This window comes from Balearica regulorum, chromosome 1, assembly GCF_011004875.1.
Source record: "Balearica regulorum gibbericeps isolate bBalReg1 chromosome 1, bBalReg1.pri, whole genome shotgun sequence".
In the NCBI taxonomy this organism is placed as follows: domain Eukaryota; kingdom Metazoa; phylum Chordata; class Aves; order Gruiformes; family Gruidae; genus Balearica; species Balearica regulorum.
The window spans coordinates 189351771-189366300 of record NC_046184.1 but is presented as its reverse complement, the minus strand read 5'-3'; the positions used below and the strand labels follow the sequence as shown (position 1 = coordinate 189366300).

At 42.1% G+C, this 14530-nt stretch overlaps 1 protein-coding gene across 3 annotated transcripts in view; it reads right to left on the bottom strand.

The window, feature by feature from the left end:
• WDFY2 (WD repeat and FYVE domain containing 2) overlaps positions 1 to 6769 on the bottom strand; it is a 72132-nt gene extending 65363 nt beyond the window's left edge. For 2 of the 3 annotated variants that reach the window (XR_012833335.1, XM_075741894.1), the window contains exon 1: positions 6481 to 6769. Coding sequence is in view for 1 of the 3 variants with exons in the window: in XM_075741894.1 (XP_075598009.1) it covers positions 6481 to 6617 (137 nt within the window). In the remaining 2 variants the exon portion in view is untranslated. Of the gene's footprint in view, positions 1 to 5736; positions 5757 to 6480 lie in introns of those variants that run through there. The other variant, XM_075741895.1, reaches the window with a different exon arrangement.
• Positions 6770 to 14530: the final 7761 nt, after the last annotated feature.

Here is a 14530-nt window from a genome sequence, read left to right as displayed (position 1 = left end):
CCTTCAGCCCACTAAGTGACCCTCAATGGAAAGCCAGGCTTACCGAACTAGCCTGGTAGCTTCAAAACTGTTGCAATACCTTTATTTTAAGGTAATGTAGCTGTTTAATGCTGCAGCATCACTGCCGCCTCTAGCCATCTTTAGCTTTAGGAGAAAACACAAGTTTCCTACAACACTACATTTTTAGTTATATGCTCACTCTGTACTGCACATACTCCATAACCAGCATTTGTTTTTCTTCCAGGGGCTGCAGGGCACACACAGAGGTGGCATTGTGCAGTCCCCTCTCAGCTGCAGAACTGGAGAGACTGCAGGGGAAGGTCACCAAGCCTGACAGATATGAGACACACTGATGAGTGATCCAGTCTCTGTGTAAGCAGATGCCAGTGAAAATAAGACGGGGTCAGGGAAGACAAGAAGAAAAATGAGAACTGGCTAATATGTGAGGCAGATGCACCATCCTGAAACTTGCTGCAGTTAAAGAGTGTTGTTCAGCAACTGGCGGAAAAAGAGGTTACCATGAGGCAAATGGAAGGTGTATTAAGTAGCTCTTCTTATTCCAAATAAAGCTTGTAAGATAAGATACATGCATCTACACCTTTTATATAAAAAATCATTTCTAAAACAGAGAGGTGAGTAAAAAACACTGCATCTCTGACTAAATGCTCAAGCACCTAATGTTCCACTCTTTTGAAGCCTAATTGCACTGCTGAAACTAGGTCCATACAAGTCATGGTCCAAGTCACATCATATCACACTTTTGCAGCTGCCACCTTGCAGTCAAGAGATGAACTTAATACAACTGCAGGAGTTGCACCAACTCTGCATTGACCTACATGAGCTAGCAGTTGCAGGATAGCTCAAATCAAAGACAAGACTAAATGCTCGTGCTTTAAATCTTTAACTGACACTAAGAGAACACTAAGGGAGAGCATCATAAGACAAGGCATATATAAGCTCCGGCAAACTTCAGCAAGTCATCTCCTGGTGGCACTTTGTGCCACAGGGCTTAAAAAAATACATTGCAAGGCCTCCCGCAAGTTACAAAGTAGAGTTTATTATCCTCGACAAGTACTCAGGAAAACATTGTATGTGATAGTCCCACTATATTGGCAGCTCAACAGGATACATGTTAGTCAAATCAGGAACAGTTACTTTTCAACATCTGCAACAATTTCTGATTCCAAGAACTTTTGGACCTCCTGTCTTAAACGTCTTGCCAGCATCCACTTTTTTCACTCAAATAGCCAGCCCTAACCTCCACCCTGAGATTCATTCCAAACACAGTCATCAAGTTGCAACACATCCAATTAGTTAAAAAAAAAATAAAAAAAATCAGAGCAAACAAGTTGCATCTACAGCAATAGATCTCTTATGAACCTTTGCACTGTTAATGTGGAGTTCCTTCACTTCTTCTCAATATTTTTATTGGTGACTGATGTTTTCATCAAAATTTAAAGAACCTCCAGGCAGGAACCAGTCTTTTCACACCTGTGAAGAACATCCACACTTTCTGCAGTGCTTAAACTACTGCAGTGGTTAAATAACCTGGGTGAGGAACCTACAGGCTTGAACTGACAAACATACACAGCCAGCATCCAAATCAATTCTCACACCACCTACACTTCTGCTGTGAACCAACAGCCACACACAAAGCAGAGCGGCCATCAGTGACATAACCCTCTGTTTGGATGAGAATTACAAATCTGCATTGCAACCATAGCTCTGCAAAGTAATTGCTTTCTACCACTCCACCACAGGAGAAAGGAAACCCAGGGAGTTTACCGGGTGTCTGCACTACCTCGTGCCCTGCCTGGATGCAGCACCAAGTGAAGAGTCCAATCTTTCCATCAGAGGCATTTCGCAGGCATGAACTATAATGCTATATGCATTATGCCCTGGATCTGGACAAGAAACCATGAAGGCGTAAAAGATCGCTTTTGATATATTTATGGGTGGAAAGATCACACTTCTCCATGCTAGAAGACGTCAGCAGGACGCGAAAGACAACCCCCACATTTCTTGTCACATATGCACATTCCCATTCCTAGTTCACCATTAGTTTAGCAAAGTTGAGATTTCATCTGCAAATGACAGTCATTCATTTTTTTGTACTCCCTAAAAATCCCGCTAGTTGACATACTCAAAAGACAAGTCTTGAACAACAGCTTAAGTGCACATCTGCATTTAAAAACCTCTTAAGTACACATCTGTATTTGCAACCTCAAACTATAAACCAAACCTAGGAATATAAGCTCTGCGCAGTTTTCTCTATGTGAGATGAAGACACTAATATGAAAACACATGACAGTCTGGGTTTATACAGCGATCCATACAAAGAAGCTGAGACATCTCAGTTCAAAAGGAACTGAAGATGATACAAGGTAGTGGAAAAGACAAAGGTCTCTGTTCCTTTATTTGAAAAAAAATAATCCTATTGCATAAATATTTTTCTGCTACACTTTGTCACCTTCTAGGTGACTAGAATATCTGTCTTTTAACAAGAATGGATTTTGACAATTTTCAGTTGACTGTGAAAGCTTTTACCTTCCATGAATACTTTAAGGAGAACAGTTCTTAACTGCAACACCTACGTTTCCAAGGTCCATAGCATCGAAGTGAACACAGAACTCTCACTCAAAAGAGGGCATAGACCAGAGTTCGTAATTATCAGGAAAGTTGCCTACACCAGCACACGTCTAAGATTTCCTCACCTACAATATAGCTAGTGTAAAAAAAGATGGCTAGTGGCAAAGTGCACTATGATGACACCTAGCCCCCTCCTGCAAGTCTTGCACGGTGACACATGGTCAGCACATCAGACACTCAGCTGAATTAGTACTCACATCACTGGCAGGCTCTTGAGAAACACAGAAGTGTGCCAACAGCAAGGAGAACTGCTTGCACTGAAAGCTGAGTGACTCAGTGCACCTCTCCCATCGTATACCCATGCTCAAGTAAGATTAATGACACTAAATCTTCTTTGGAGCAGAGAGTTAGATATGTCTGAACTTGACATGCCAGTGACCTACTTTTCAGACGTGCCCAACACCCACATCTCCCTCTGAAGACAACAAAAGAGAAGGACACTCAGCAATTTTGAAATGGTAGCAGATGCTTTTAACACACAAGAAGCTGATGACAATTTAGGGCTAGTTGTGCACATTAGGAAAATCCCATTTTAGCTCCATGTGTAGCACCTAGGGCATTAATGCTACGGACCACTCAAGACTCTACACCTTTGGATATACATGTCTGTTCATTCCACTCATTTGCTGGCAGGCAAAAAGAGCATGGATGAAAGCTAATAATTTCTTTCTTAGAGCCTTCCTGCATTGGATTTGTACATTCTTGGATAACAAATGCTGCCACTCCTTTAACTCTCACCTGCCTAGGCAGGTGCATCCCTTTTCCTTAGAAGGAAAACCCCAAATAAGATTACATCTTATCCCCCCACAATGCACACCAGTTGTACTGCAAAGAGACACAGATTCAGTCTATTTTGCCCTAGTAAGGAATTAGCCAAATTAACTAAAACTAGGACACAATGCACATCATTCAACTAACATGACTGACTAGGATTCAGAAGAGAAAATATGTAGAGCATACAGGTGATGTACACTGAAAAGAAACTCCATCCTTGGAGGTTATGTAAAGTTTAGATAATCTCGTTAAATATGTAAACCCCCTCCCAAGATTCCTTTTCTCCCCCTCTCTGACATTCTTTATGAGGAATAAGCACACTCTCTTTTATTACTTAGTTTTCATTTTATTTCTTAAAATATGTGCATGTATATGCTACAAATACAATGATTGAGGGCTATATAATTCATGACTATGTCTGCAAGCTATAGCTGAAACCACTTCCGTGTCTTCTAAACCCAGATAAAACCGCTGGTGCCATACAAAACAAAGACTAGGCACCGAGCTCCTGCTTTGAAGGGTTTACGGATATAGAGCCACATCATGCACCAAAGAAAACCTTTAAAGCAGTACCTAGTAGTTGTGAATGTTAAGACTACGAATGACTTCAACAGTGATATACGTTCAGCAATTAACCAGTGAACCAACAGAGAACTCCCTGCTCTTTGTCTCCACAAGACCTGTCCTCCCCAATCTGAAACAAGTGCTGGAGATGGCAAGTACTTCATTCTAGCTGAAGCTCTTTGTAAAAGTTTCAGAGCATTTCTCTCATATGAGCAGTACATATCACCAAAACTCACTTATTTGACTAACAAGTAAAGAGACAGATAACATCTCCATAAGTGTCCTTTACAGTTTCCAGGAATCTCTAAAAGCCCTCCACATTCCGAGGACATTAAACAACCACATCAACACTAACACTGGAAGGCAGGTCCAAACAGGAAAAGGTACCGTAAGGATCTGCACAAGCCTAATCATAAGCCACAGGTATTGAAAGGCCAGTAAACTATGCTTTTACCCCAGGTGTCCTGAAACCTCCAACCTGCGACTCCCAACCTGCTATTCCTTCCAAATAAGTTTTAGACTCTCAACCTTCTAATTACAATAAAAATGCTAATTCAGGCAGAAAATGAAAGAAAAAGCCATCAATCAACATCTTCATGCCTAAAGAAATAAAAGGCATGATCATAGCTTATAGCATCTCAAAGACACTGCAAACCAGCCCCACAAGCAGGCAAATTACCTGGTTAGTGCCTTTAAGCAGAAAATAGCCTGGGAACCTCCAGACTTACTACAGTATTTTAATGTTGGTAGAGCTATCCTGTATCACCAGCAAAACTTTAAATATCTATCAGCACACCTAGCAGCAGATTTCTTCACCTGGTTTCATCACCAAGCAGGACCTAACTCACCTACACCAGGGGTTTGCTCTGGCATGGGAAGGAAGAGGGATGGTTGCTCATGAACTAGCGAGTTTCTTAGTGTGAAACCCCTGTTTTTCACCTCACCATTTCTTTCTTAAACCTGACATCTCAGTTATTAGTGAAACAAAGATCTCTGATCAATCCCTTTTTCTACACAGAAATATCAACTTGGAGCATCAACATATTCTCAACAACTCAAATGTGCTAAAACAGCAGAAGCTACTGAGAGAGGGAGAGGCAGAGACTGAGACACACTTATATGAGAGCAAATGAATTTCAGGAATACTTTCTCACAGATAAAAAGAATTGGCTGAGTAAGCCTAACAAGCTACAATGAGCCAAAACACACTCAAGCTTTAGTCAGCTTCACAATAACTACGTTAAAAATGTAAAGACAACAAAGTCGTGAGCACATAGCAATGTAAAACTCTGCTTAAAGTCCCTTTGACAGTGTACTTGTTTTACATAGCTCAGTTTCTCTTGCTATGATGCATGAGAGCTCAATTGGAGATCACAGTTTAGATGAACTTAAATGATCTTAAATTTGCACATATGTGACAACTAGCCAAAAACTAACTTGCAATGAGGACAAAGTCAAGATGAAATAAATACTGAGAGTTTTCTAGAAAGCTAGCAGAGACATAAAAGCCAACACTCAATAGGATAACAGGCATCCAGAGAAAAAGTCCACAAAAAAAAAAAAAAAAAAAAACAACCAAAAAAACCAAAAAAAAACCCCAACCCAACTTGAGAATCAAACCATATTCACTCATGGGTCAACATTTGTCTTCCAGGCTGGGGACACAGGTTACACCATGCACCTGAGTTGCAAAGAAAACCCCGCTTAAAATAATTATTTATGGACTCCGCAAGAAAACTAAGCTCTTACTTTAAAGGCAGGCACCTTCAGGATGGAGTTCTGAAGCTTCAGCTGCAGGGCTGAATTAAGTTTGAGCTCTTTCAGAAGAGACAGAGCTGCCTCTGGGCAGCCTCAGACCCCGCATAGCCCAGCTAAACTGCCTGAAAACATTCTCCTCTCTGGCAGCTTTACAACACGGGATTTAACTCCAAGATCTTATCACTGAGACACGGTATTTCTAAACAATTACCAAGAAATGTTTGGAGAGGGGAAACGGGAACCAAAACTACCGTTTTAGCCAATGCCACTGCAATCTTTAGGCAAGGTCAAAGATCTCCACAGCCTCGCCATCAATCCTTGTGAGTAAGGCTATCTCAAATCCCATTTTACCCACGTTAAGAAAAGTCACTCAAGTCCCGCAAGTTTCAGCAGCACGCCAGTCCACGCATTGCCCTGACCAACCCAGTGGTGCAGGAGATGATGGACCCCAAGCTGGAGACCCTTACCCCAAGCTCCATCCCCTCCAGGACCAGATGTGGCTGCCTAAAAGCAATATCCCCATACCGGACCACCGTAACCCTGATGCTTTGCCTGGACTCCGGAGGTGGAGTCTGCAGTCACATCAGTGATGGTAGTGGTCTGTCACCACCATCACTCGTCGGTGATGGTGGTGGTGGTGGACCTCCACCGCAGGACCCTGCGAGGTCACCGACGAGGTGATGGTGGTGACAGGCCACGGCCCCGCAGGACCTGTGGAGGCCCGCTCCCCGGTACCTGTCCTCGGAGACGCTGATGACCCCGTCCTCCTTGGGCACTATCGCTGCCATGTTCACCACCTCCTGCGAACCCTCCACTTTGTTGAGCAGGAGGGGCTTGCGAGTCAACGCCTTGGGCTGAGGCTCCGCCGCCATGGGCGCCGCGGGGCCGGCGGGCACCGCCGCTGCGGCCGGAGGAGGCTGCGGCCGGGGGAGGCGGCCCGCACTGCCGAGGCGGAGGAGGGACTTGCCGGAGCCGGGCACCGCCGTGGGCTCCCTGGGAAGCAGGAACCAACGCGGCGGCAGCGGCAGCGGCACCGCCCCCGAGCCGGGCTGGGCTGGGCCGGGCGGGGCGGGCGCGGCGGTCTGACGGGGGCGGGGGGAAATGGCGGCCGCCCGCCGCCATCTCGTAATGTGGGCTTTCTGCGCCGCGCCTTTGCGAAGGAAAACCTTCGGGCGGACGGTGGTTTAAGCACCCATCTCTTCCAGTCACCGCCTGCCCAGGGGTGCGGGCTGTCTGGGCCGCGCGCGGGTACGCCTCAGGGGGCAGCAGCCAGGTAAACGCGTCCCGTTTCTGACAAGTGCCTAGTGCTCCTCCTTTGGCATGGTTAGGCTGCTTTGCTGTCCGTCCCATAGTCACATTGCTGTGAACCCTTTTGCGAAAAAAAGGGGAGCAAAGATCAAAAGGGGCGATTGCTTCCTTCGGTTTACATTCCTTTTTCCCCACCTGAGTTTATCTTGGGACTGAAGGTCAGCACGTGAGGTAACGACAGGATTTCTGCTGCTACTTGAAACGGTGGGACCTTGTTGTATTAAACTTGCTGTAGTATTTTCTCCATCACACAACGTTTACATAATTGAACAATTTCTACATGAATTTCCATATTCCGTGTTGGAAATGAGTGAAATAGGACACAGGGCCAGCCCAGGCAGAGGTAAGGTGGCAGGCAGGGGGTCGTGGCAGGATGGCAGTGGAAATTTACCTCTGGAGAGCTTATTCCTAAGGGAAACATAACAGACTTCCAGCAGCTCATAATTTTCATCAAGGTGCTACTTTTCCACTTGCTTTTCCTGATGGATTCATTGAGGTCCAAGAAGGACAGATAACTTACCCAAACTGCCGTGCTAAACCCAGTGAAAAAAGCACTTCTTCATGAGGTATACGCCAAACTTTCATAATCTGTCTCAAAAGATTCTGGAAAATCATGCTCAGTGTCTGAACTGTTGTCCTACATCACAGCAGATTGGAGAGCGTTATTTCAGCCTTAACTTTAGATTTACCCACACTAAGCCGACAAGTAGCAGTTTTTCATGAAAAAACTCAGTGCTCCTGCCCATCAGGAGAAACACTGAGGAGACTTGTAAGACTTCAGGTATGAAAACCCCAAAGATCAGGAGTTTACTTTTTCTCTGGGAGAAACATACAGTGACATCAGCAACAGAACAAATCCCAAGTGCCTACTCGCGTCCTATGTTGCCTGTGTAGTAGATATAGGCAACATAGGAAAGATAATTTTTTTTTGGCAGAAACAAAGTTTCTGTTTAGTAATCTGTGTTATGTTAAACAAACAAGCAGTATCTGCAGGACCACAGCAAGACATTTAAGCTTTATTTAACTACACTATTAGAGGTTAAGTGTACTGTGGAGGGAAAGCTCTGGTCGGCAACAGCTGATGGCTGTATAATGGCTTATAGGAAATGATTCTGCAGTCTCAAACTATTTCCCAGAGGATGTGTGATCGCATTAGATAACATCTCTTTCTCACAATTCTTAGAAGGGAACTACTATTAAAGAGGCAAATACAAATCCTCTTACTGCTATGGATGATCCTGCGGTCCTAGGGTAGATGTACAGCTAGAAATGCTTGTCTCACTACTTGATGAGATGTGTGAGATACTCTTTGAAGATGTTTATATACTTGATAGTTTTCAGAATAGACATATATCTAAAAATGTCTTTTAAAACTGAAGTCTGGCAAGGTCTGCTGTCTTTGCAGTTGTTTGCATGCAAGACTGGGCACCATGCATCGCTGACAGATAAAGAGGCTGAGTGTGTGCTGGAGACAGCAGGCTGCAGGCTCTCAGGAGACCCAAAATACTTTTTGTCAAAAAGGCCTTTAAGGAAGCAAGTAATGGAGAAAATGGGTGTTTTGATGGGCAAAGGCATGGTTCACACTGGACTGGAAACACATCCTACATATCCCCCAAATTAGCTGGATTTTCTTCAATTGCCTATTGAAACATACTACATTTCCTTATTAACCTTGTCTTTTCTATATCCTTAAACAGTTTTAGGTCCAACACTATTCCTTCAAGGTTTAAGACACTGTTTGGAAGAAAACACTGAAAGGGGGGGCATGCATTTTGGACCAAAGTCAAATACTAATAATATGCTGAAATGAAATATAAGCTTTATGTAAAGATTTGATCTTTGGATATAAGTTAACCTTGGCGGGGGGGGTGGGGGGGAACAACAATCCCACAATGCAAGAGAGGATCCAGCCAAGATAAAAATCTTAAGGGCATGTTTTAAAGCTTATCTGTAATGGTGACTTCCTCCACAAGACCAGGAAGGTACTTGAATAATAGAAAGGTGTCCTGAGGTCTAGTACATCACTTTACCAGGTGTCCAAACTTGAGGTCAATGCTCTCCTCTCCCCTATAAGATGGGGAAATATGGTTGGGAAATTATTGCACACAAAAACAGTTTTTCTACGACTGAGGGAAGAAAAAGTAATGCATGGAAACCTGGCGAGAGGAGGAAGGGAACAGAGAAGAAATAGATTTCAAAGTGAGACGGGAACCTGGAGCTTCCTCCTGCATTCCACCCAACAGGCTAAAAGAATATTGTCGTAATGGTGGAATAGGCATTGAAATTACCAACAAGACCTGAGTGTTCTCCCAGATCTACTGTTGTCACACACAATTCAATCAAAAACTTGTAAAAAACAATTTTCCCATAATGGCCAAAGCTGATGGACAAAAAGACTTCAAGTTAGAATTGCTATCAAGTTTAATGAGTTCCTACAGAAGCAAAATTAGAGTAGTTTAGAAAAGTGTTTCCCCATATAACTGAAAAAAAAAATCCATAAAGTAAATCTTATAAATACTTCCTATCAGGTGTCTTTTCATTTTCTGTCATAGCTTTCAGGTCAAATTGCATGGATTGAAAATATTGCCAGGATGGAAAACAAGATGACTTAGTAACTGAAATTGAAGCCAAAAAAAAAAAGCAAGCTTATTCAGTGCTTTTTTCTACATTCAAAAAACCACAGGGTTAAGAATTATATGATGCTCCTCTGGTATGTGCTTTTTGGAAAAAAAATGACAAAATTTACATGGGAGGAAATTTATATGATGACATCATTTAAAGGTTCTTTTTCTTGTTAACATAAATTCTGAATCAGTAGAAAGTATGATTACTTGTGTAATATGTTGTGTAATACAAGTATGATTACTTGTGTAATATGTTTGGATTATTTGAACTTTCTTGGAAAATAATATCTGTTAGTAACACAGAGTGAAAAACAAGATGAAAAATGCAGCTTACTTTATACTGAATTAATACTATCTCATCTTTGTTTCTTAGCATAATTTCTCTTACTCTACGTTTTGGCATGCCACCATGGTAAATGAAACATCCTTCCCTCTGTTAGTTTTGGCCTTTATTTTCTTGATGCAGGTTGACTTTCACTCTTTTGCTTTGGATAGAGCAGCATTAGGCTGCTTGCGTATGAGCAGTAACGGTGGCTCATGTATTCACGTACAGGATGACGACAGAAGACCTCTGGGAAGAAGCAGTGCTGGTTTGCACCAATGCGTTCACACACAGTGGAGCCACTTTCCATGCCCTCATACCACACCAGAGTCTTGGAGGACTTTCTCCAATTCCTCATCTGCAGTCTTGTTCAAAGCTTAGGAGTTGGAGCAAATAGAATTCCCCATCTTCTCTGGCAATTTGCTTTAAAAGCTGCTCTCTGGCTCCATCTTATGTTTTGTTTGTTGGGTTTGGGATTCATTTTAGTTATTTATTTATTTCGGTTTATCAGGCTGAAATTCTTCGGAGTTTTACAAACTGAATGTGTTTAAAAAAAGGAGGTAATCACGTCTTGTGTGACAGTTCAGACAAGCAGGACCTGCAGGTGAAACAGGTGGCCCAGAGAGGAGGTGGCCAGAGGTCTCCAGCTCTGCTGCCAGCCCTGTATTTAGATACTCCTGTCTGCAAAGCTGTTACTTCTCTAACAGGAGGAGGGGAAATCCCCTGGCCAAAAAGCACAGCAATATGTTCTGTTTTGGTGTAATTGTAGCTTTTCAGCAAAATTATGATCATTACATGATCTGGCAACATAGTGATACCTTGCATACCTTTCAGCTGAAACTGGGGAGCACTGGGGCCACTGAGTAGGAGTGGGACAATTTCATAAACAAGTTGGCCTCTTTGGGGATGTTAAGAAAAACAGTCCTTTCATAAAGTGCTCAACAACAATAAAAGCCATCTTAATAATCCCAAGAACAGGCCTTTAATAAAGAAAAGGCCATATTAATAATCCCAAGAACCAGACTTTAATAAAGAAAAACTATTTTATGGCAATTAAATTTTAGGCCCAAACTATCCAACATGTGCCCCTTTGAGCCATTAAGTAATCTGATTCCAGTTGCTCTCACTCTGCAAGAGGGGGACTAGTGTGGGAGTGAAACTGCAGTTTGACTGATTCAGTGCTTAAATTTAAAACTGCTCCGTTGACAGTGAGCCAGATTTCAGCTTCTGAGGCCTCTTCCTCAATCACCCATGCAAAACCAAAGAACTTACATACACAAAAGATAACCACATTAAAAAAGGTAAAACTACTTGGCAACAAGTAGAGCTGCCTCTCAATAGCTGTCAAACTTGGCAGTGTTTTATTCTCTCCCATGCTTTTCTTCCCTGCCTATTTGTAAACTAAATGTTTTTCAACTTTACAGTATATGAGATTTACAATTTCTTCAAAACTTGCACTTCTATGCAACTGCAAAATTACGTGCTTAAAATTCTCTCCTCCTGTTTTGTCCGCGGTGATAGCCTTCATAAGATAGTTACTGAAAAATATTTTTAATTTCAGATGCTACATCATTCTTGGAAGCATGTGGGAAACAAATATAGATGAGCTCTTTATATAGAAAGGCAAACTTCACAGAGCACCAAAATGTTCTGTGGAAAATTCACTTGTCCATCTTGCTTAAAAATACAAAACTTGTTATAAAAATGCACCCCCAAATTCAGACATTGCTCCTTATTTTGCTCCAGGTATTTATCAGTCACACAATGAATAGTACTGCCTATCACATTTCTATGAATAAACCCTACATGCTCGTTGTGACAGTTTTATATTTCATTAGTTTTGTTTTATGTGGGCATTCAGAAAATGAGGACCTATCAGAAACAGCTTGAATCTGCTATAGGTCAAAGTTATGGAGAAAAAGATTAGCTTTAAAAAATACGTGTGGCAATATCACCATGTAGCACCTTATCGAGAAGAAATACACTCATTTTTAGCTGCCATGCAAGTGCTGTTGGCTTTGTAACTGACTGTGAACATGTGAGAACAAAAAAAGTGATGCTGTGTCAGTGTGTGGGCTGCAAATGAGAACTCCTGGCTCACACATTTTGCCCCATAAGCAGTTCTGGCATTGTATGCAGTCTTATTGCTGTTTCCTTTGTCCTCATTGATCCTGCTATAGTATTACTCACATTTTGGGCTCCCGACTTGCTGTAAAAAAAACCTCTGTAACTTAATTCACTGTCTTTTTGGTGGAACTTTCTGACCACTTATTCTTCTAAGTTCATTATTCTTGTATTTTTCTAGGCCTCAGGACTTCAGAACTTTTTCTTTTTTTCCCTACATCTTCCTTTCCTCTGTAATACTGAAGAATCAAGCAGTATTGTCAAGAAATACATTTTCTATTTGGAAAATGCATTAAAATCACCTATGTAACCTGCTTGAAAGGTAAATAGATTTCTCTTACATAATGCACAAACTATAAAATACCTTTGAAGTATTTCCTTTTCTCTCATCTAAATTAAGAACATGACCAGGAAATATGAAGGAACATTTTCTTACAACTGTTGTCTTTTAGCTATTTTATTTTTTTTTATTTTCTCACCTTTAATACACATGGGACTATAGTGGATGTTGTTAGGTTGACAAAATGCTTTCAACCATCTGAAACCTCATGAAGTTCAATAAGGCCAAGTACAAAGTCCTGCACCTGAGTTGGGCAATCTCCAGTTATCAATAGAGACTGGGGGATGAAGGCATTGAAAGCAGCCCTGAGGAGGAGGACTTTGGGATATTGGTGGATGAAAAGTTGGATATGACCTGGCAATGCGCGCTTCTAGCCAAGAAAGTCAATTACACCCTGGGCTGCATGAAAAGCAGTGTGACCAGCAGGTCGAGGGAGGTGATTCTGCCCCTCTACTCTGCTCTTGTGAGACCCCACCTGCAGTACTGTGTCCAGCTCTGGGGGCCCCAGTACAAGAAGGACCTGGAGCTGTTGGAGCGAGTCCAGAGGAGGGCCACGAAGCTGATCAAAGGGTTGGAGCACCTCTCCTATGAGGACAGGCTGAGAGAGTTGGGGTTGTTCAGCCTGGAGAAGAGAAGGCTCCAGGGAGACCTAATTGCGGCCTTCTAGTACCTGAAGGGGGCTTATAAGAAAGATGGACACTTTTTACCAAGGCCCGTAGTGAGTGTTTTAAACTGAAAGAGAATAGGTTTAGATTGGCATAAGAATAATTTTTTTAACGATGAGGGTGGTGAGGCACTGGCACAGATTGCCCAGAGAAGTTGTGGATGCCCCATCCCTGGAAGTGTCCAAGGCCAGGCTGGATGGGGCTTTGGGCAACCTGGTCTAGTGGAGGATGTCCCTGCTGATGGCAGGGGGGGTTGGACCACATGATCTTTAACAATCACTTCCAACCATTCCTTGATTCTATGATCTGAGCATATAAAGAGAAAATCAAGCAGGAAAACTACTATTAAACACTGTTTTTTGCGTGCTAACATTGAAAGTACCTTAGAAGTAGGAATGAAGAAATACTTAAAAAAAAAAAAAGTCTGATACAACTTATGGCCAGAAAGATCTTAACAGTGCTACTGCTAACAAACAAAGCTTTAGCATAATTTTAATATGTATTTTTCAACAGAAAGTTTTTGGAGCTGGGCAGTCTTCTTGAAATCAAGCCATTTTGTAGATTACCCTTTACTGCAATTACATAAAAACTTCATATTGTACAAAACAAGCATCTGAGGTTTTTTTTCTTTTTTAAAAAAGGTAGACTTTCATTAAAGCTGCCAATTTTTCTCGACTCAAACCTGTGACAAAAGATTGCTTTAAAAGCTTGTGGTTCCTGAAGCAGGGTGCCTGAACTCATCCTTTCTATGGAAAAGATTCCTGCAAAGAAGTCCTGAGAAGCAGCTTGAGAGCAAAATTGCAGAAGTTTCAGTGTATGACTCAGTACTATAGGGCTGTTCAAGGAGTTTAAAAAGAATCTCAGATTGTCTAATCAAACTTTTTCATGTCTTATTCTCTGTAAATATTATGAGTCACCTTCACTTTAGCAGGTGGGTCAGCACTTCTGGCCATCATTGCAGGAAGGGGTTCCTCAGCCTGTGAGCACATCTATACGTCCCAGTGATGCCACATTTAGATGGGCACTATCACAGATGGTGTCATGGAGCATTTGGTTCCCTGATTACCTCATGACCATTCCTGATAAGCATTATTTTTATTCTAGATAGATTACAGCCAGAATGTCTGATTGCTTTGAACATCTTGCACAGTAGTGCAAGATACGTCTATAGTCAGAATCTACAGAGTGTCCTTTGATTTTGAAGGAAGAACTATATCTGAGTCAGGTTTAGATGCTTTGGGGAGAAATCCTTTGGGACAAAAGTGAGTGTGGAAGCACTGGCCCATTCCAGGATAGCCACCAAATGAGAAAAATTCATGAAGCTGGGAGAAATACTCTTTATGTGTAAAATAATAAATGCTCTAGAGACAAGAGGCCACATGTGTTTGGAGGGGAAAAGCAA